This window comes from Pan troglodytes, chromosome 23, assembly GCF_028858775.2.
Source record: "Pan troglodytes isolate AG18354 chromosome 23, NHGRI_mPanTro3-v2.0_pri, whole genome shotgun sequence".
NCBI lineage: Eukaryota > Metazoa > Chordata > Mammalia > Primates > Hominidae > Pan > Pan troglodytes.
In genome coordinates this window covers 47,366,240-47,389,771 of record NC_086016.1, presented here as the reverse complement: position 1 = coordinate 47,389,771, position 23,532 = coordinate 47,366,240, and the positions used below count along the sequence as shown (strand labels likewise).

The 23,532-nt window shown below is 36.8% G+C and overlaps 1 protein-coding gene across 5 annotated transcripts in view; it reads left to right on the top strand.

Moving 5' to 3' along the window:
• Positions 1-23,532, top strand: part of SMC1B (structural maintenance of chromosomes 1B) — a 69,868-nt gene that overhangs the window by 16,832 nt on the left and 29,504 nt on the right. For all 5 annotated transcript variants that reach the window (XR_010155919.1, XM_003317304.6, XM_063807607.1 and 2 more), the window contains exons 7-12: positions 467-607; positions 2,189-2,271; positions 3,119-3,326; positions 7,066-7,251; positions 9,909-10,088; positions 13,355-13,501. Coding sequence is in view for 4 of the 5 variants with exons in the window: in XM_003317304.6 (XP_003317352.2) it covers positions 467-607; positions 2,189-2,271; positions 3,119-3,326; positions 7,066-7,251; positions 9,909-10,088; positions 13,355-13,501 (945 nt within the window). In the remaining variant the exon portion in view is untranslated. The remainder of the gene's footprint in view (positions 1-466; positions 608-2,188; positions 2,272-3,118; positions 3,327-7,065; positions 7,252-9,908; positions 10,089-13,354; positions 13,502-23,532) is intronic.

Genomic DNA, 23,532 nt, shown 5'->3' with positions numbered 1-23,532 from the left:
TAAGTTAGAGATTAATTCATCACTGAACATTTTAAAGCACCTTAAGTAACCAGTTTCCTTCTTGTCAATTAAGTGATCATGTCTCCTCAAAGCCACATGTATCTTTAAGTGTTTATGAGAGGAAAAAATGATTACCTTATGAATAATAAGATAAACACTTGAGCCCAGGAGGCCAAAGCTGCAGTGAGCCGTGATTGTGCCACTGTACTCCAGCCTGGGCAAAATGAAAATAAATAAATAAATAAGTTTCAAATATAAATAAATAAATAAATAATAAACAGTTTTTTTAAAGGAAGCTTTCATGCTCACATTATTTTACCGGGGGAAGGTGGTCGATTATGATTTAATTTATATAAAGCAAGCTTTTGGGAAGATTAATTATCTTCTAGTACAGGATTTCATACAAAGAAATTTGCTCTCATGCTTCTTAAGGTGAATTAGCAATTTTTCAATACTGTTTATGCAGCTGGATCGTTATAAAGAACTTAAGGAACAAGTAAGAAAGAAAGTAGCTACAATGACTCAACAACTGGAAAAACTGCAGTGGGAACAGAAGACAGATGAAGAAAGACTGGCATTTGAAAAGAGGAGGCATGGAGAAGTTCAGGTATCTTGGGTTGTACAGTAATGATTTAGAATCATTCTTAATGAAATTTTATTTCCTTTTTGTACCTGTCTCCAGAATGAATCTCCTTAACCTTACACTATACTGTCTCATTTCATTTATTTCATGATTTGGCAGATGAAGATACAAATATAATAGCCATAATCTGTGATAGTTCTGTGAGTAGAAGAGGCATTTTGTGCAAGGAGAAAAACAAAGGTGGTAACATAGCAGGAATTACTTTTAAAACATTTGTATAATTGTGTAATTGATATGTTATAAAATTATACACTGATTTATGAAAATACACATTGGACATTTTTGCCTTTGTACATGCTAGTTTCTTTTTGGAATAACCTATTCATCTTTACATGTTAAAATCTAGAGTTACCAACACCGCAAAGCCTTCCCTGGCCCTCCTTTTCTTTATATCCCAGCTCCTAAAAAAGCCAAAAATAATTTCTTCCTCATATAACTACCTATTATTATTTGATACGGAGTTTCGGTCTTGTTGCCCAGACTAGAGTGCAATGACGCGATCTCGGTTCACTACAACCTCCGCCTCCCAGGTTCAGGCAATTCTCCTGTCTCAGCCTCCTGAGTAGTTGGGATTACAGGCATGCGCCACCATGCTTGGCTAATTTTGTATTTTTAGTAGAGACAGGGTTTCTCCATGTTGGTCAGGCTGGTCTTGAACTCCTGACCTCAGGTGATCCATCCTCCTCAGCCTTGCAAAGTGCTGGGATTACAGGCCTGAGCCACCGTGCCCAGTCAATTTTTTATCTATATCTAAGGGCTTTTGTCAGATCACATAAAAATTAAAATTAATTGGTACCTCTCTACTGGACTGGAAGCTTATTAAAGGCAGGATTCTAATTGTGTCCATTGTAAACTTTGCACTTAGTAGATGTCAATAAGTGTTGGTTGAATTGCTGTTGTCTTTTGAATACAAAAAAACAAGAAGAAGAACACATGTAGTTGCAGACAGATGGAGAAGACTTGGGGTAGTCTCCAGTTGGATTTAATGGTAAAGTGAATAGAACAAAACTTTCCCGAAATCCTCATCCACAAGGCTATTAGTTGCCCTATAGGTGCCTATGTTATTATAACACAAAACCACTCTACTATAATTACTTATTTAATTGTCTGTCTCTCCTACCAGACATTAGTTCTTTGAGGGCAGGGACTCTTTCCTGCTTATTTCTGTACCTCTAGTTCCTATCACATGGTAGCCAGTGAATATATTTAGATTGTTGCAAAAGTAATTGCAGTACTTTTGTACCAACCTAATATATTTGTTCAGTACATTAGTTAAGGGGTAAGAACTATATAGATATTTGAAAATAATCTCCTTGAAGTTTGAAGTTACAGAGAGAAATCGCTAGAGATCAAATATCTAGCAAATGGTAAAGATTCAGGAGTTGAACCCTGATCTGTAATTTGCTCTGATAAGTGTTTTCATATAATTATATTTGATATCTTTCAATTTTATAACAGCTTATAATATTATAGTAAGTTCTAGGCATGTAATTTTGTTGGTTTGGAATTGCCGTAATTGATTTTAGATTTTATTTCCTCTTTTAGGGAAATCTAAAACACATAAAAGAACAAATAGAAGATCATAAAAAACGAATAGAGAAGTTAGAGGAGTATACAAAGACATGCATGTAGGTAGAGTAAAAAAAATTTCTTGCAGCAATTTTCTTTTATTTTTTGAGAGAGGGTCTCACTCCCATCGCCCAGGCCAGAGTGCAGTGGCGCAATCATGGCTTACGGTAGCCTCAACTTCCGGGGCTCACATGACACTCCTACCTCAGCCTGTAGCTGAGACTACAGGCACATGCCACCACACCCAGCTAATTTTTTCTATTTCTGGTAAAGATGGGGTTTCACCATGTTGCCCAGGCTGATCTTGAACTCCTGGACCAAGCAATCCACCCTCCTCAGACTCCCAAAGTGCTGGGATTACAGGTGTGAGCCATCGCACCCCTTGCAGCTTTCTTATTTATGTATTTCTTCCTTTTTTTTTTGAGACAGGGTCTCACTCTCACCCAGACTGGAGTGCAGTTGCGTGATCATGGCTTGCTGCAGCCTGCACCCACTGGGCTCAAGTGATCCACCTACCTCAGCCCCCTGAATAGCTGGTACTACAGGTGTGTGCCACCACACCTGGCTAATTTTTTTTTTTTTTTGTATTTTGTAGAGACAGGGTTTTGCCATGTTGCCAGGCTGGTCTCAAATTCCTAGACTCAAGGCAGCCACCCACTCAACCTCTCAAAGTACTGGGATTACAGGAGTGAGCCACCTGGCCCAGCCACATTTTTCAAATCAACAAAGAATGAGCAAAATCTTTTTTGCCCATGTTTGGTGTCAGGTTTATTGCATTTTTTACCCTTTAAAAATTGATAGAGCACTGCTCTATTCCCCTGCAATGCCAGACAGGAGTATGTTGTACCTGGTAATTCCTAAATTTTGGTTTATCATTTTGCTGTATAATTTGTTGTTATTTTGTAGGGATTGCTTGAAAGAGAAAAAACAGCAAGAGGAAACCCTAGTGGATGAAATTGAAAAAACAAAATCAAGAATGTCTGAAGTTAATGAAGAATTGAATCTTATTAGAAGTGAATTGCAGAATGCTGGGATTGATACCCATGAGGGAAAACGTCAGCAAAAGAGAGCAGAGGTTCTGGAACACCTTAAAAGACTGTACCCAGATTCTGTGGTAATGAGAATGAATAGTTAATTTAAACAAAAAAAACTAAGCTTTCCTGTGTGCTTTCAACAGTATCTTCTCATTTGGGATTAGAAATATTACCATTATTACAAAGCAATATTATTTCAGACATCTTTAAGTTTTGTGTTTGACTCTTTATATTTAAAATGTGACAGTAAATAATTAGGGTAAAACTTCCAGTAGTAGCTGTAGATACGTAATTATTGGGGAGAAGCTTGACATGAACATAGTACCCAGAAAGTTCAAATTGTGGCCAGTATCCCCAAAAGGACCTGGATGCTGTGAAGTACTCTGAGCCACCCAGACACATAGCCTCAAACATCATGTTTTTCATGGTTTTATTTGTTTTTGAAATATTTTTTCAGCAGACATCATTGGCATATTTTTATTCTGTAAGTATGACTGTGCATCTGGTATTGCTAGTGTATTTCATTAGCCAAAATACAGTATCACTTGTTGCTTGGGGTGCCAGCATCACAAGATTATTTCCTTTTGTATCGGGGTGGCATCTGATCCTCTTGTCCCTAACATCAGTGTATACTGTGCAGTCCTTATTTTATGATATGGCCTGTTTTCAGCATTTGAGACTGGTAACCACTGCTCTATTTTGAAACACCTACCGGCCAGGGCAGTGTCTCACGTCTATAATCCTAGCACTCTAGGGGGCTGAGGCTGGTGGATCACCAGAGGTCAGGAGTTTGAGACCAGCCTGGCCAACATGGTGAAACCCTGTCTCTACTAAAAATGCAAAAAGTAGCCGCACATTGTGGCAGGCGCCTATAATACCAGCTCCTCAGGAGGGTGAGGTAGGAGAATCGCTTGAACCCGGGAGGCAGAGTTTGCAGTGAGCTGAGATCACACCATTGCACTCCAGCCTAGGCCGCAGAGTGAGACTCTGTCTCCAAAAAAAAGGAAACATCTACCATTGGCCTCCATATCCATACTTTCATGGTTTTCCTCCTATGTCTCTGGCCACCCATCTTCATCTCCTTTATAGCATCTGTTTTGACTTTCTGACTCCTAAATGTTGGTTTCGACTTCTGGATAATGATGGAGGAGTAAATCTAGGTCACAAAATCTAGATCCCCCAATTCCTATCCAAGTGACAAAAACTAGTGAAACACACACACACACACACACACAACTAGTTAAAAAAAAATCGACCTGATGCCATAAACTTTAGAAAATGGTGATAATCTAGGATTTAAAAAAAAAAAGTATTGAAGTATAGCATTGCTTTTTCTCAACTCCACAGAAGCTGAACTGATAAATTGACTAATTCCTGAGAATTCTCACCTAGTATTCCTTGATCTAGCAAGAAGCAAACTCACATGTATGTGTTTCCTTTTCCTCTTCTAACTGGAGAGAGATTTAAAAACTGGTGAACTGGGTGCCTGTAATCCCAGCGCTTTGGGAGGCCGAAGTGGATGGATCACTTGAGGTCAGGAGTTTGAGACCAGCCTGGCCAACACGGTGAAACACTGTCTCTACTAAAAATACAAAAAATTTAGCTGGGCGTGGTGGTGCATGCCTATAATCCCAGCTACTTGGGAGGCTGAGGCAGGAGAATTGCTTGAACCCGGGAGGCAGAGGTTGCAGTGAGCACCACTGCGCTCCAGCCTGGGTGACAGAGTGAGACTCTGTTTCAAAAAAACAAAAACAAAAAAACACTGGTGAATTGGGGAACGTGAAGCTCATATGCTCTCTAATGGAAGTGAAGACCCAAGTTCTCACTTACTAGGGCTTTAAAATTGAGAGGCCATTTTGAAGCCCTCTCTTCAAGATGGGATTTGTCCTCCTCCCTCAAAGTAGAAGAACCTTGGTATGGGATATTAATTAAAAACTCAGACGAGAGAATTCAGGTACTTAAATGAAGTATGTTCTTTAAAAGTCTTAGGTGAGTTCTCACTTGCCCCTACCATCCAATCCCTTACAAGAAAGTAAACAGAATAGGAGATACTTATTCTATCAACTGTTGCTCAGAGGAGGTAATTGTCTCACTTCTGTGAGAAAGGGAATTAATAAAGTTATCCACCATAGCAAATCAAAGATCTGAACAGAGCTACTCACATTAAACATAAGCAAAGTGAAAAGAATCACTGTGGCAGCTATAGGTACATATAATAACAAAGAGAAAGAAACTATTTTAAAACATTTAGAAGTCAAAGAGCCCAGTCTAGAAGGTTACAGAACAAAATCCCCATAAATGTTTTGCACTATGGGCAATTTAATAAGAACTTGAATTTATAAAACTAGATTCAAATATGAGGTAAAACAATAAGATAAAAAGGAAAATGTAAGCTGTGAAAACAAATCAAGAATAGGCATTATTACTGAATAATTATAGTTAGCATGTAAGTAATAAATAACATAGACAAATTAACAAATTAGAAGCATTAATAGCAAGAAATACTAATAAATTAGAAGTAGCTGCCAGGCGTGATGATGTGCGCCTATAGTTTCAGCTACTCGGAGGCTGAGGCAGAAGAATGCTTGAGTTTGAGACCAGCCTGGGCAACATAGCAAGACCTCATCTCTTTAAAAAAAAAAAAAAAAAAAAAGGTAGCAAATAATGGATTACACAGCTGAAAATCAAATTATTGACCCTGAAGAAAGGCCTGAGATAATCACAAATTAATGGAGAAGAAAAAGTCAAAGATATTTAAACAGCAAAGACAGTGATGGTTTATCATAGGAAAATGGTATTCTTGAAGTAGAACCTAACAAACGGAGGAAAGAGTCCAAAGATACAAAATTAAACCTTCAGATATTCTAGAGACCACTGATACATGATGCTTGACATTCAAACATTTTCTAGTAAAGTTTTTGAACTTCAGTCTAATTAATTCTTGACCATTCTTCAGGTCTCAGCTCAAGTAACACTTCATGGAAATCCTTCCTAGACTTTTTTTTTTTTTTTTTTTAAGATGGAGTCTTGCTCTGTTGCCAGGCTGGAGTGCAGTGGCACGATCTCAGCTCACTGCAACCTCCGCCTCCCGAGTTCAAGCGATTCTGCCTCAGCCTCCCGAGCAGCTGGAACTGCAGGCGTGCGCCACCACGCCCAGTAATTTTTGTATTTTTAGTAGAGACAAGGTTTCACCATGTTGACCAGGATGGTCTCGATCTCTTGACCCCATGATCTGCCCGCCTCGGCCTCCCAAAGTGCTGGGATTACAGGCGTGAGCCACCGCGCCCAGCTGGAAATCCTTCCTAGACTTCTCATACCAACCTGGTCCCTGTTAAATATTCTCAGAGCACTCTCTGTCAGTGTCTAGCTCCATTTTGTACATACATGTGATTATGGATTATTTATGTCTTCCTCACTAGACTGAAAATTCTGTGAGGTCAGAAAGTATCTGCTTTGTTCATTTGTGTTTTATCCAGTATCTAGCTCAGTACCTGCAATAGTAGGTCCCTTATAGATTCTTGTTTAATAGGTCAGGGAATAAATGAATATTATTTAATTGTGTAGTTTTAGAAAATATTTTAATGTTTTGGTAAGGCTAGTCCCTCTTTGTTACTCTTTTTTTAAATGAAGTGTTACATAGCTAGATGGACATTGCATAATGAAACTTAGGTCTATTTGAATAAAACTCTATTAATTATGATGTATGTAATTTTATAAAATTAGTTTTTGTCTGCGCTACTTTGTTACATTAGAAAACAATGAATTATATATTTCACTCTAATATATCTGTTTTTCTCTCCTTTTTTGAAACCTGCTAAGTTTGGAAGACTATTTGACCTGTGTCATCCTATTCATAAGAAATACCAGCTGGCTGTTACTAAGGTTTTTGGCCGGTTCATCACTGCCATTGTTGTAGCCTCTGAAAAGGTAGCAAAAGATTGTATTCGATTTCTGAAGGAGGAAAGAGCTGAACCTGAGACATTCCTCGCTCTAGATTACCTTGATGTAAGAACTTTGTAATGCCTGGTATTTATAGTGATAAAAATCTTGTCTTTTAAAGAATGATCTTATTGCCTAAAACTATGATAGTGATAGAGAAAAATTGTAGCTTGGATGCCAGTTAGGCAATCATTTAAATGGCTGGTGTTAAATATATTGGCAAGCAAAGAATAATATCAAGTGGCTACTCTCTTTCTTGACATCATACCATTTCTTCCCTATCTAGTTTTTACAGAATTCTACCTTTGATTTCATTGCACTAGCAGTGCACCACTCTACCTATTAGCCAGCAATATATTCTGTCCTATATAGCAAAGTATAGGAAATGGATAAGACGTATGGTCTGTTGGAAATGCCAACTCAGCCTCAATTGTAAATGTTTGACCCAGTGTGTTAGCTCTTTGTGGAAAAGGCTAAATTTTGAGCCTTGAGGTATGTATTGAGATACCTTAACATATCCTGAGTCTAAATTCATGAAGCAGGAACTCTGTCATATCATGATTGATATCCTTCAGTGATTTTTCATTGACTACTCAAGAAAATGTTCTCTTTGGTTCACCAGTCAAGACCCTGAATTGCAGGCAGTCTGCATAATAGTTAAGAGCACATGCCTTAGAGCTGGACTGCTCTGAGTTTGAATCTCAGCCCTACTTCTAATTAGCTGTTACTTAATATAGTCTTAATTTTTCTTTTCTTTTTTTTCTTTTTTTTTTTTTTTTTTTTTTTTTTTGAGGCAGAGTCTTGCTCTTTCGCCCAGTCTGGAGTGCAGTGGCGTGATCTTGGTTCACTGCAGCCTCCGCCTTCCGGGTTCAAGCAATTCTCCTGCCTCAGCCTCCCAAGTAGCTGGGTTACAGGTATGTGCCATCACGCCCGGCTGATTTTTTTTTTTTTTTTTTTTTGTATTTTTAGTAGAGACGGGGTTTCTCCACATTGGTCAGGCTGGTCTCAAATTCCCGACTCAGGTGATCCGCCCGCCTCGGTCTCCCAAAGTGCTGGGATTACAGGCGTGAGCCACCACGCCTGTCCTATTCTTAATTTTTCTGAGCATCAGTTTTCCATGTGTGGAAATGGAAGAATTAATTCTTACCTTATTGGATTGCTACAAGGAATTGTTACTTGTAAAGCACCTGGCATAGGACCTGCACAGAGGAGGGGCTCAGCAAATGCTGGCTGGTGTTACTCATGGTCCAGACCTCCCTTTTGTACTTCCACACTGTTGTTACCTTCTGCTCACTAAAACTCTTTACCCCATCTTATCTGTCTGTTAGAATCCTGTTTTATTTCTCACTTGAGGTTTTTTCCAAGACAAACTCATTTTTTAAAAAATCTTTCTTACACAGAAGTGTATCAAATATAAAGGGAATACTCCTACCCCTTCATAATGCCTGATTCCTTAGTAGTAACTACTTTAGATTGCTTCCATACACTCAATTTATATAACTACACATTCCCAAATGTATATACACACACATACACACACACATTTTAGTTGTATATAAGTTTTCTGCTTTGTTTTGTTTTATTAAAAAGTGAGATCATACTTGCTGGGTTTTGGTAATATATTGCAGACACTTTGTGATCTGTTGTAAACCCAAACTAAAGGTCATGACTAAGAAGCTCTGAAGGCTTTCCTGATTATTTAAGTCAAAAGTGTTTTGTTTGTGGGGTTTTTTTGTTGGTTTTTTTTTTGACAGAGGCTCACCCTTGTTACCCAGGCTGGAGTGCAATGGCGTGATCTCAGCTCACTGCAACCTCCGCCTCCCGGGTTCAAGCAATTCTCCTGCCTCAGCCTCCTGAGTAGCTGGGATTACAGGCACCTGCCACCACACCCGGTTAATTTTTGTGTTTTTAATAGAGACAGGGTTTCGCCATGTTGGCCAGGCTGGTCTTGAACTCCTGACCTCAGGTGATCCACCTGCCTCAGCCTCCCAAAGTGCTGGGATTACAGGTGTAAGCTACACGCCTGGCCCAAAAGTGGTTTTTTAAATTCCATAGTGTTTTTCTGCTCTCTTGACACATATCTAAAATGGGCATTAATTTTCACTAGATTTTATGATTTTGAAAGTGTTTTGTGGAACACTTCCTATGCATTGTTTTATCCTGACTAGTTAATGACAGAGTTGAAACTGGAAATTACGTCTTGTGGCTTTTGATGAAGTTTTGTTTTTAAAAAATATTACCCAAACCAATGATGGGATGTAGTTCATCATGTTCTTATCAATCTTTTATGGTATGTAGTAACATACTGTTTTTTTGTTTTGTTTTGTTTTTGAGACGGAGTCTCACTCTGTCGCCTAGGCTGGAGTGCAGTAGCGCGATCTGAGCTCACTACAACTACTGTCTCCCAAGTTCAAGCGAGTGTCCTGCCTCAGCCTCCTGAGTAGCTGGGATTACAGGCATGTGCCACCATGCCTGGCTAATTTTTCTGTATTTTTAGTAGAGGCAGGGTTTCACCATGTTGGCCAGGCTGGTCTCGAACTCCTGACCTCAAGTGATCTGCCCACCTCGGCCTCCCAAAATTCTGGGATTACAGGCGTGAGCATCACGCCTGGCTGTTGATCTTTTGCTGCCATGCGTATATATGTTTTGTGAGAAAGAATATAATGAACATTTGGTTTTTATTTCAGTGTATGTAACATGTTAAATATTTTAAAACCCTTTAGATCAAGCCAATCAATGAAAGACTAAGGGAGCTTAAAGGCTGTAAAATGGTGATTGATGTCATAAAGACTCAGTTTCCTCAGCTGAAGAAAGTGATTCAGTTTGTGTGTGGAAATGGTCTTGTTTGTGAGACTATGGAAGAAGCAAGGCATATTGCACTCAGTGGACCTGAAAGACAGAAAGTAAGAAAAGAGGCTTGGATCACACCTTTGGATAAGTTGAAGTAGTATTTATAAGACTAGCATACACAAACACACACAAATATTTACATATGCGTTTTATATGTTCTTTTTTCTAAAGAGAACCAACATAGAACCTAAGGTGGTTATGGCTTCAGTGGTTTTTATAATGTTCTGTTGAATTTAGAAAAAAAACTCTTATAGCATTTCTCAACATCATAAATTATAATTTTGGAAATTAGATTTCTTTTAATAATATCTTAAAGCAGTTAGTTGTTGTTGTTGTTGTTGTTGTTGTTGTTTTAAACCTTATATGAACCCTGGATATGGTACCTGTGGTTTTGAATACCAGGAAAGATTTTGGGTATTTATTTTACAATGTGGGCTAATTCTTCCATACTTTAGTGGAGATACTAACTGTCCTTTTGCATATTCAAGGTTTAACATATTTGAATTTCTAGAAAACACAATTGAAATGAGATTACTAAATACAAGTATCTTGAGGGAATAATTTTGGTCTTAAAAATAGGTACTATTTTACTCTCAGTGGAATAGAGAGTATTTAGTTATATTTGTATTTAGTTGAGCAATGTTAAACTCAAATAATCTGACATAGTTTTTTTTTAAAACTACATTTATGATGAAGTATCACATAATGCTTAAGGGTATAAGCTATAAAGTAAGACCAGTGATGCTACTTAGTAACTAATTATGTGACTTTAGGGAAGTTTCTAAACCTCTAGTTTTAGTTTTCTCATCTAAAATTGGGGAAATAATATTACCTATTTTATAGGGTTATGAGAATTAAATTAAGTAATAACGTGAAAAATGCTATTATAGTGCCTGGCAAATAGCTCTCAAAAACTGGTAGTAATTTTATTACCTACTAGTCAATTAACACACTTAATCTGGAATGTCCAGAATTGCAAATTAACAAAAAGCAGGCACTTCTTAATGAGACATGAAGATTTCCAGTGTTAAATTTATTGACTTATCTAACATGATTAATTTTTCATACATTTTGGTGTTTCTGATCAATAATCTTAAGCATAATGTGATCACTGTCATTGAGTTCTACATGTTAAATTTAAGCTAGGGTAGTAAGTTATTAAGTGTTTTTCTTATTTTGCTGCCTAATTAACTGCACTAACATTGACTTTTGTATATTTGTATATTTCATAGAATTGCTATTTGAAGATTTGTATAGTCAAATTAAAGAAGTCACATGAAGATATGATTGCTTATTCCTTCATATAACAAATATTTATGGTTTCTATCTTGTTCACAGTAACATCTTTACCCCTTCAGATTGTATCTTATTTTTATCAGTATTTCAAAATTTTAATCAGATGTATCTTATTTGTATCTTAATTATATCTCAGGAACTTTGAAAGAATTTTCTCTGTGTTTTAGATTGGGTCAAACAATTGGATAGATGTCACATTTTCACAGAAATCATCTGGTGAATCATCTGCAATTTGTGCTTTTGGTTTTCTATATACTTGATACCATGTTATAGAATTTTCTTTAGTCAAACATTGCAAGTAGTATTAAATATTTTGGTTTACTTGTTTACTTATAAACTATAGTATGTATAAACTACATACAGTATCTGTAAACTACAAATATGAATTACATCAATTCTGCTAGCTATAGTTTGGGCACCATATTTTAGTGATAACTCAGTTTTTGCATATTTAAAAAATTTATGTACCAAAATTTAAAAATCCCGAATCTCTTTACATACATGTAATTATTCTATCTGTTCCACTTAACCAGAGATACAATTATTTATTTTCTTCTCCTATAGACTGGTTGGTTGTTACTCTAAAACATATATATTATAGAAAGATCTATTTATACTGTGCCCTTTTAATATGGTGAAGCAAAAAACAGACCCAGAAAAATGTCAGTAAGTAGCTGGAAAATTTGTGAAAAGATTATTTTTTCCAAAATTGCACATATTAAACAACAGTGAATAAAGTGCTGGGTACCACTTTGCTGGTTACCACCTGGAATAAAATATAGTTAATCTAAAACTCTTCCTTGTATCAGGATAAATTCCAGATGAATTAGAAATATTAATTTAAAAAGTAAAACCATAAAATTTCTAAGAGAAACCATAGGAAATTTTTTCTTTTCTTTTCCTTTTTTTTTTTTTTTTGAAATGGAGTCTTGCTCTGTCACCCAGGCTGGAGTGCAGTGGTGTGATCTCTGCTTACTGCAACCTCTGCCTCCCAGGTTCAAGCGATTCTCGTGCCTCAGCCTCCTGAGCAGCTGGGATTACAGGTGCCCACCACCACGCCTGGCTAATTTTTTTATTTTCAGTAGAGATGAGGTTTCACCATGTTGGCCAGGCTCGTCTCAAACTCCTGACCTCAAGTGATCTGCCTCCCAAAGTGCCAGGGTTACAGGCATGAGCCACCACTCCTGGCCTGGGAAATTTTTTCTTAATCTCAGAGACAGGAAGCCTTTTCCAAATGACAAAAAACCCGAAAGCTATAAAAGATGAATGAATTCACCTAACAAAGAGTTTCTGCATGGCAAAGACTACCATAAGAAAAATCAAAAGAAAAATGGCAAACTGGGGAAAATATTTGTAGCTCATAGTAAAGAGCAGATGTTCTTACAAATCACTATGGAAAAGAACAATAATATAGTGGGAAAATGGGCAAGGATATGAACAAACTTGTTTTCATAAAAGGAAATATAATAATTCTTAAACATGAAAATGCAACCTCACTCATATGGGAAATACCCATTAAAATTACACTGAGGTACTATTTTCACCTGTCAGATTGACCAACATCAAAATGTTTAGTAACACTTTATGGAGAAAGAGATTCTTCTGTTCACTGCTGTGGGAACCTAAATTTATACCAGTTCTGTGAAGGGCAGTTATCTCACTTGTACATTTGAGGAACTTAGCATGTAGATTAGCTTACATGTATATGAAATGATATGTGTACAAGCTTTTTTCACTGAACCATTGTGTATAATAGGAAAAATTGGAACCAACCCGGATATTGATATAAGACTAAATCAATAATTTATTGCCTAGAATTGCTTTGGGCCTTAGTAAAATGGGTTTTATATTTGTGGTTTGTTTATTGTTTGGGGTCTCTTCATAAACTAGATATTTTATTAGTAAAGTTCAGTAAGTGGCTTTTCTCATATGTTTTATTCTTAGCTTTAAAAATTGACACATTATGTCTTTATTTGTATCTTTATGTACATTTCTCCAGGGCAAAATATTTTTACTTTTACAGACAGTAGCTCTTGATGGAACATTATTTTTAAAATCTGGAGTGATCTCTGGAGGGTCAAGTGACTTAAAATACAAGGCTAGATGCTGGGATGAGAAAGAGTTAAAGAATCTAAGAGACAGACGAAGCCAGAAAATCCAAGAGCTAAAGGTAAATCCATGCCATAAAAGTTGTAATATACTAAGTAGAATAATTGTGTTTTTAAACTAGGTGGGTTTTTTATAATAACAGTGCCAATTCTATAGTTTAAGAGTTCAAATAATGCAGAATGAAATAAAAATAAAAAATAAAAATCTTTCCCTTACTCTCTTCCTTATATCTCAGAGGTATTTACTAAACACAGTTTGATACACAGCTTCCAGAAATTTTCTTTGTGTGTGCAAGTGTATGTATTATTTTTCCTATTTTCTTTGTTTTATGATAGACTGTTGCTATAAATAGTGTTTGCAGCAAGTTTTTTGTTTGTTTGTTTTTTGTTTTTTTTTTTTGAGACAGAATTTCGCTCTTGTTGCCCAGGCTGGAGTGCCATGGTGCGATCTTGGCTCACCACAACCTCCGCCTCCTGGGTTCAAGTGATTCTCCTGCCTCAGCCTCCTGAGTAGTTGGGATTACAGGCATGTGCCACCATGCCCAGCTAATTTTGTATTTTTAGTAGAGATGGGGTTTCTCCATGTTGGTCAGGCTGGTCTTGAACTCCTGACCTCAGTTGATCCGCCTGCCTTGGCCTCCCAAAGTGCTGGGATTACAGTTGTGAGCCACTGTGCCCGGCCTGATAGGCATTTCTTAAAGTATAACTGAGGTTGGGCATTTCCTCATGAATTTAATGGTCCTCTGTAATTTTTCCTTCTGTGAACTGCTTATTTTCTCTGCACATTTTTCTAGTACATTGTTTCTTATTTCATTACTATTTTAAGAATTATTTGTATTAAGTAAATTAGTTCTTAGTCATATGTGTTGTAAACATTTTTTCATTTGACTTTTTAGTCAGCTTCAGTTGGAATATAATTTATATACAATAGCAGTCACCCATTGTAAGTATAATTTAGTAAGTTTTGACAAATGTATGTAGTCACTTAACCATCACTGCACTCATGACATAGAACATTTTCTTCACCTTGCAAAATTCCTTTGTGTTCCTTTTACTCAGCCCTCTCTTCTGGACCCCTTGGGGCCTCACAACCCAATCTACTTTCTGTCATTATAGTTTTTCCTCTTCTAGACTTTCATATAAATGGATTCATACAGTCAGTAGTCTTTTGTGTTATGTTTTCTTCACTTAGCTTAGTATTTTTGAGATTCATGTTGTATGTATCAAAAGTTTATTCCTTTTTAATTGCTGAGTATTTCTTTCACATTGACTTTGTTCTTTTTGTCATACATGCGTTTTTAATCTTTATGTAGCCAAATTTAATCTTTTATAACTTCTGGATTTTAGGATGTGTTATGCTTAGAAAGACCAAATTCTTTCTGAAGATCACAAAAGAAGTTCAATAATGCTTCCTTCTAGTGCTTTTGTGTTTTTAACATTTATATTTTTTATTCATCTGGAATTTATTTTGATGACTGGGGATCCAGCTTTATTTTTACCAACTGACTTACCATTTTACAAAAGTATCATTTGATGAATATTGTAATTCCCTCATTTATTGAAGCCAAATTTTACAGATGCTAAATCAATATAGAATGCTTTCAGATTATTTATTTATTGTTTCTATTTAGTTTTCTTCCTTGGTTGATTCAAGCATATATTTTGGCAAGGTTACTTGACTAATTTACATCTTCTTCTGAAGCATAAGACTACATTTTATGTTTTAATCTAAGGTATAGAAATATTCAGCTTTTAAAGATTTTAACAAATTTAGGCCTAGGCACAGAAAAAGTTCTGGGAAGATGCCAACTTAAAGCGAATCTTGCTTCCCATCCATGTCCATGCTAAGGTTCCATCTGTGTGTCACAACCTGAACCAGGTGGCTGCTAGGAGGGAATGATGTCTTGGGTTCTGAGGGAGGCTGCTGGGAAAAGCTGATATAGGGCTTCGTCTCTTTTGATGTGAAAAGTGCTTGGGTAAGAATCAGGACATAGCGGAATCTGGGGGTAAGTTAAACATTTGTCCCATGTGAAGATGCCTGGTCTTGAACCCCACGAAGCTAAATATTAGCTTAGCAGGAAGTTTGTGGCCTCCCTATTCCTGAGTTTGGAAGAGTCCAGGGATACCAGAGAGATGTCTTTTCTTCTGCCTCAGGGTGGTCTCTGTCTCAGGGTGGTACTGACAGTCTTCTCTTGTAATTACTGACCCTCAGGTATAGAAAATCCTTGTGGGGTGCTGTGATTTAGGGTACTTTAATACTCAGACATGATCCTCAGTGGGCAAAGAAATACATAAACGTATCTGAGGTGTTCTAGGAGCCAGGCGATAACTTGAACAAAAAAAGTAACGGAGCATTAAGGAAATTTAGTATAGTGTCATCCTTCCCCTGCCAATCCCCAGCGCACAGAAAGATTTCCTAGGACTAAAAAATGTACTTCTGGCCAGGCATGGTAGCTCACGCCTGTAATCCCAGCATTTTGGGAGGCCAAGGCGGGTGGATCACCTGAGGTCAGGAGTTCGAGACCAGCCTGGCCAACAGGATGAAACTCCATCTCAAAAAAAAAAAAAAAAAAGTACTTCTTTTATTGTTTGTTTGTTTGTTTTTTAAAGAGACAGTTCTTGCTCCATCACCCAGGCTAGAGGGCAGTGGTGCCATCATAGCTCAGTGTAACCTTGAACTCCTGGGTTCAAGGGATCCTTCTACCTCAGCCACCCAAGTAGCTGGGACTACAGGGGTGTACCACCAGGCCCTGCTAATTTTTTTTTATTTTAATTTTTTGTAGCGACAGGGCCTTGTTATATTGACCAGGCTGGTCTTGAACTCCTGGCCTTAAGCAGTCCTTCCACTTTGGCTTCCCAAAGTGCTGGAATTATAGGTATAAGCCACCACCTCTGGCCAAAAACATATTTCTTAACTGTAAAATGTAGTAGATGAATTGAAGGAAAGCATGTCATTGCTGAGAACCAAATTTGTAACCTGGCAGACTAAGTGGAAGAAGCTTCTCAATTAGGGTAATAAAATTACAAATATGAAGTAGGAGGAAAATAGAGACTTAGTAGATAGACTCAGGAAACTTGATGTGAGACTAATAAATTCTTGAAAGGAGGAAAAGAACACAGAGAAGGAGAAAATTAAAAACAAGAAAATTTCTCTAAGGATCAACTTTAATTGACCAGTTGAAAGGACACACAGAGTTTCATGTACGTTTGGTGGGAAAGGGCCCACAATAACACAGATCTGGGTGTAACTCCTTAACCTATAGGTTATAGAAGCAATGCTAAGCTACCTGCCCTTCAAGAAAAATTCCTTATACGTTTAAACAAAAAAAGGCTCGTATCAGACTGCAAAACTGGATGGGACTATGGAATAATAGCTAAAAGGAAGAGGACTACAACCAAGATATTATTTACCTTTTGAGGATCTGCCAATAAGCAAATTCAGATTGTTATCCATGTACTCCATGTGACAAAAATACTAGAGAAAGTACTCTTAAGTGGCTGGGAGCAATAGCTCATACCTGTAATCCCAGCACTTTGGGAGGCTGAGGCTGGTGGATCACTTGAGGCCAGGAAGGAGTTTAAGTCCAGCCTGGCCAACATGGTGAAACCCTGTCTCTACTAAAAATACAAAAATTAGCTGGGCGTGGTGGCCTGCACCTGTGAACCCAGCTACTTGGGAGGCTGGGGCAGGAGACTCGCTTGCACCCGGGAGATGGAGGTTGCAGGGAGCCCAGATTGCGCCACTGCACTCCAGCCAAGAATTCACTCCAGAGCAAGAATCTGTCTCAAAAAAAAAAAAAAAAAAAAAGTAAAAAGAAAAAGGAAAGTACTCTAAGCAACATATGAATTAGAATAGACCTAATTATAATAAACGAATAGTGATAAACTAACTCAGCAAAGTCAAGGAATTAGAAGTGGAGAGAAAGGTCAATATGTTCCAAAAGTCTCATCTGTGAGGAGAGGAAGTTAGAATATTCTAAAGACCGTATGTATATTGGACGCAGGGGGACAGGAGGGACTAGAGTGTTAAAAAGTATACCAAGCTAACACAGGGACAAATAGAAAACCAATAAAAATGAGTGAAGAGAATAAAACAAAAGCAAGATGGAAGAAATGAAATTTTTGTATGTCAGTGATTACGGTAAACATGAGTAGATTTAAGTCTCCCATTAAAAGATCAAGACTCATAGATTTTAAAAGTGAGTGTTATTTACAAGAAGTCATTTTAAAACTGAATGTTGAGGCTGGGCATGGTGGCTCACGCCTGTAATCCCAACACTTTGGGAGGCCAAGGTGGGTGGATCACTTGAGGCCAGGGGTTCAAGGGATCGAGACCAGCCTGGCCAACATAGTGAAACCCTGTCTCTACTAAAAATACAAAAATTAGCTGGGCTTGGTGGCACGCACCTGCAGTCCCAGCTACTCAGGAGGCTGAGGCAGGAGAATTGCTTGAACTGGGAGGCAGAGGTTGCAGTGAGCCAAGATCATGCCGCTTCACTCCAGCCTGGGCAACAAGGCAAGACTGTCTCAAAAGAAAAGAAAAAAGAAAAAAACCTGAATGTTGAAAAATAATGGGATGCTTACCTGACAAATGCAAACAAAAAGAAAACAAAAGTAATAATATCAGACAATGTGAACTTTAAGGTTAAAAATCCTTGTGTGTAGTAAGCTTTCAGTAAGTACTTACAATTTAATTGAATAAAGAAGATTATATGTAACATAAGACAAAGATTTCCATTATAAATCTGTTTGCAGCACATAGCACCTAAATATTAATATTTAGAGTGAGACTAATTTTTTTAATAGAATGGAAAAGATAACTCAGGAGTTGGAAAATCACTCTTAGAAGGAAAGGTTAAGTGTTTAGTTTGGTTGAATTAGGGAAAAGAAGGCTTGAAACTACTTCTTAATAAAAATAAAAATATAGTGGAACATTTCAGCAGAGTGACTTCTAAGTTACACGCTTTTATGCTTTAGTTTCCTCATCAGTATAATGGGGATAATAATAACATCTATTTCGTAGCATTAGGATTAAGTTGGTTAATAAATGTAAATTGCATAGAACAGTAAGTGCTCAATAAATGTGAGATACTGTTAAAAATATCTGTTAAACATTTATGAAAATTGATCATATGCTTGGCCACAATGGAAACCTCAATAGTTTTTTAAAAGTAGAGCTTTTTATAGGTCAGCTAGATGATAATTTAATGAAATAAGAAATAGTGACCAAAATAATATTTGTCTCTATAGAAATTAAGAAGTGTACTTGTAGATAGTTTTGGGATTAAGGAAGCAATCCAGAGGCAAATTACAAAATATTTCAAAAATGATGAATAGGAATATACTTCCTACCATTATCTTTGAGACACAGTAAAAGCTACATCAAGAGGAAAATGTCTACATTACTAAAGAAGAAAGAAAATATAAGGGAACTTATTAGTCACTTTAAAAAAAAATAGAGGAATCACAGACTGGGCAACATAGTGAGACCTCTTCTCTACAAAAAATTAAAAATTAAAAAATTAGCCGGGAGTGGTGGCATGCACCTGTAGTCCCAGCTACTTGGCAGGAGGAACACTTAAGCCTGGGAGGTCAAGGCTGCAGTGAGCAGTGATCATGCCACTGCACTTTAGCCTGGGTGACAGAAGGAGACCCTGTCTCAAAAAAAAAAAAAAAAAAAAGGAAAGCAATTAGAACAACTGGCCAGGCGTGGTGGCTTTTGCCTGTAATCTCAGCACTTTGGGAAGCCAAGGCAGGAGGATCACTTGAGTCCAGGAGTTCGAGACCAGCCTGGACAACATGGTAAGACCCCATCTCTATTTAAAAATAAACAAAAATAAAAGAAATTAGAATACCCACAAAATAACAAAAGTTATACAAGGAAAATTTTTTTTTTTTTGAGACAGAGTCTCACTCTGTTGCCCAGGCTAGAGTACAGTGGGTGATCTTGGCTCACTGCAACCTCTGCCTCCCGGGTTCAAGCAATTCTCCTGCCTCAGCCTGCCGAGTAGCTGGGATTACAGGCACACACCACCATGCCCAGCTAATTTTTTGTATTTTTAGTAGAGACGGGGTTTCACCATGCTGGCCAGGCTGGTGTGGAACTCCTGACCTTGTGATCTGCCTGCCTTGGCCTCCCAAAGTGCTGGGATTACAGGCATGAGCCACCATGCCCAGGCTAGGAAATTTTGTTAAAGCTGACATTAATTTCGTAGAAAACAAATCAAAATAGAAAAGGGGCAAATCTAAAAGCTAGTGCTTTTGAAAGACTAGATAAACTCTGCAATCCTAATGAAGGAAAAAAAAGCTAGAAGCAAACATACATGATCAGGAATGAAAACATTAAAATAATTTTAAAAGAATCCTACATGCAAATAACTGTATAGTTTTAAAAATTGATAATCTGGAAGAAATGGATATTTTTTAGAAAATATAAATTACCAAGATTGAACAAAAAAAAGTGAAATGTTTGAAAAGATAGGCAGTGGTGTGGTTTGCTGGCCTAATCCCCATCCAGTTTCCTTCCTTTCTAGACTCTATTACAAGATTGTGAAAAACAAAAACAACTTAATTTCACAAGTTGCCTTGTAGCTAGGGCTGGCCATGTGACAAGTTTTGGCCAGTGAGATATAAATGAAAGTTTTGGTGTTCTGCATTTCTTCCTCCTGACTGGAACGCAGTCAAGATGCAGCAGCAATATTGCACCAAGGGAAAAGCAAACATGAGGATCAAAGCCATTGTACTAAGGAGCTGGAAATTAAATCCGTTATTGAGTCATGGCATCAGTCTAACTAGTTTTGTGTGAGGAAAAAAAAAACTATATTTAATGCCACTGTGATCTACACTGAAAAAAGACTTCAGGAATATAAAATGGTGTATCATATCATGGAAAATGGTATGATGGCTTCTCAAAAAATCAAAAATAGAATTACCATATGATCCAGCAATTCTTTTTTTTGTCACCCCAGAAACCTGTGAATATGTTGGGCATATACCCAAAACAAGAAAGTAGGGTCTTAAAAAGAGATTTATACACCCATGTTCATAGCAGCATTATTCACAATAGCCAAAAGGTAGAAGCAATCCAGGTGTCAATCAACAGATGAATGGATAAACAGAATGTGGTATATACATACAATGGAATATTATTCAGCATTAAAAAGGGAGGAAATTGTGGCATATGCTACAACATAGATGAAACTTGAAGACAAATACTGTCTGATTCCACTAACATGAGGTACCTAGAGTAGTCAAATTCATAGAGACAGAAAGGAGACCAGTGGTTGCCAGTGGCTGGAGAAGGGGAGAGAATGAGTTGTTGTTTAAGTGAGACAGAGTTTCAGTTTTGGAAGATGAAGAGATCTGGAGATTGCTTGCACACAATGTGGATATATTTAAACACTACTGAACTGTACACTTAGAAATGGTAAAGCTCTCACAACTATGCTTGACTAGCCAAATAAAAATGGTAACGATGGTAAATTTTATGTTACATATATTTTACCACAAGTAAAAACCAAAAATAACCTCTGGGACCAGATGAGCTTACAGCTCAGTTCTATGTAATATATAAAAAAGATGGAAACTTTCCAGCTTATTTTATAAAGGTAGTATAACTTTAATATAAAATATATAGTACAAAAAATAAAATTAAAAACTGACTTCCCTTATGAGTATAAATATATAATATCTAAATGTCAGTATTAGAGAATTGAACACTGTAGTAAAATAATACATCTGACTAGATAGAATTTATTTCACAAATACATGGGTGTTTAAGTGATCATCATAATCTATTAATGAATTAAAGGCAGGAGAAAAGTCATGTCATCATATGTAGAAAAGGCATTTGATAAAATTCAGCAGCCAGACCTAGTAAATACTACTAAGTAAAAGACTAATTAGTGGAAATTATTTAAATAAAATAAATAGCTCTTACTTGAACAGAAATAATTGCTTAAATGGTGAAAACACTGAAATCATTTCAGTTAAAATCAAGAAATAGTTATCTGTTATCACTATTCAATGTAGTCTTGGAAGTGTGAACCCTGAATATCTGAGACAGGTCTCAGTTAATTTAGAAAGTTTATTTTGCCAAGGTTGAGGACGCACATCCATGACACAGTCTCAGGAGGTCCTGACAGCATGTGCCCAAGGTGGTCAGAGCACAGTTTGGTTTTATACATTTTAGGGAGAAATGAGACATTGATCAACGTATGTAAGATGAATATTGGTTCGCTCTGGAAAAGGCAAGACAACTGGAAGCAAAGGCAGGATAACTCGAAACAGAGAGGGGGCTTCCAGGTCATAGGTGGATAAGAGACAAATGGTTGCATTATTTTAAGTTTCTGATTAAGCCTCTCCAAAGGAGGCAGTCAGATATGCATTTATCTTGGTGAACAGAGTGGGGACTCTGAATAGAATAGGAGGCAGGTTTCCTCTAAGCAGTTCCCAGCTTGACTTTTCCCTTTAGCTTAGTGATTTTGGAGCCCCAAGATTTATTTTCCTTTCACATTTCCCCCCTTTTCTTTTTAAAAATATTTTGGAGAAAGCACTTTAGAGGAAAATGATTCTCTGGTCTCAGGTTTCATGTGATCTCTCATGGCTAGGATGGTTTATTTCTAGATGAGTTGGTTCCAAGTTACTAGGAAAGCTGATTTTCTCATGTCCTGTGAAAATAGGGGAAGGAAGGAAGAACAACAAAAAACAAAAGAACAATCCTGGAAAATCGATATAGGCCACATTACTCTGAAGTCCATACATTAGTAGGCAGGTATGAAAGTGGCTTATGTATATAAATAGGTTGCTGTTATTTTCTTCTGAAGTTTAAGTTGTGTAGCTTCAGTTCGTAGGGCTTTACGAAAAGCACAGCTTAGTTTTCAGCAACTCCAAATTAGGAAAAATGGGGAAAAAAGAAAGAAAAAAATTGAAAACATTATTTTGAAGACTTGTAACCAAGAAAAATTAGAATTTGGTCCAAACTGTAAAAATTCAAAAACATTAGGCAAGACTAGACTGTAACAACAGGTGTACTGGTTTTTGAAACATAATTTTTCTGTCTCCAGTTTTCCATTTTTACTAAAGACAAGTCATGGTAGGACTGAATTGCTGTGTTATACTGGGCCTGATTATTTGTACACATGTTGCAAGAATAATTTTTTTACATCAAGCCCAATCTCTAGAAAGACCATTATAATTTCCCTTTAATTAGAGACAACTTGATCATCTGAAAGTTTTTTGTTTTTTTTTCTATAAATCCTTTTATTGTGACTTACACAGACCACTCATGATATGCTTGAACTTTCTGGTTTGTCCTGAACATCCCTTTTTCTTAAACAACCAGTCATTTTATTCTAGGACTAAATTTACTACACAAGATTCTTTCTCATATAAAATTATTTCTCTTTAAGCTTTCTTACCAAAAAAAAAAAAAACCCTCTTCGTTTTTATAACTTTCTTTACTTCTCTCTTATTTTCCGGTTCCTTTTACCTTGTTTTATACATAACCTTTAAATAAGCTTTGAATTAGACAAAAATTGTTCACCTTTTTGAAATGGACACCCTTTTTTTTAGAATGTTTTCCTACAATATATTTTTATTGGAAAATACCCAAATAATGAAATATCTATTATTTAATGTAACTTTAGATTCCAAATTATGAGTTTGTCTACAAGTATTTATCCCATCACATTTGCCTAATTATTTTAATCATTTACCTAGATTATTTATGAAAACTGCAATAGTCATCATTTAAAGTTATGGAACCGCCATTGCAAAATTATAACTGAGGCAGTGAAAAACGTCTGACTTAACTGACCCTACCTCGCTTCTAACCTCCAAGTTGTCCTTGTTCATTCCTGGGCCTAGGCCAAACTAACTTTGGGAGGAAGTTAGGTTATAGTTTAGCTTTGAAACAAAGACAGTAACAGCCCTTTCCCAAAACAAACCTTACTGCCTGTGGACTAGACTGCCTAAAGCCTCAAATTAGAAGTTACGGTAATCTTACTAAATTCAAGATATAGCTATTTACAGGTACCTTACAGGTTAATGAAACAACAGGAATTCCAGAAATAGAGCCCAGTATGCTTAACAA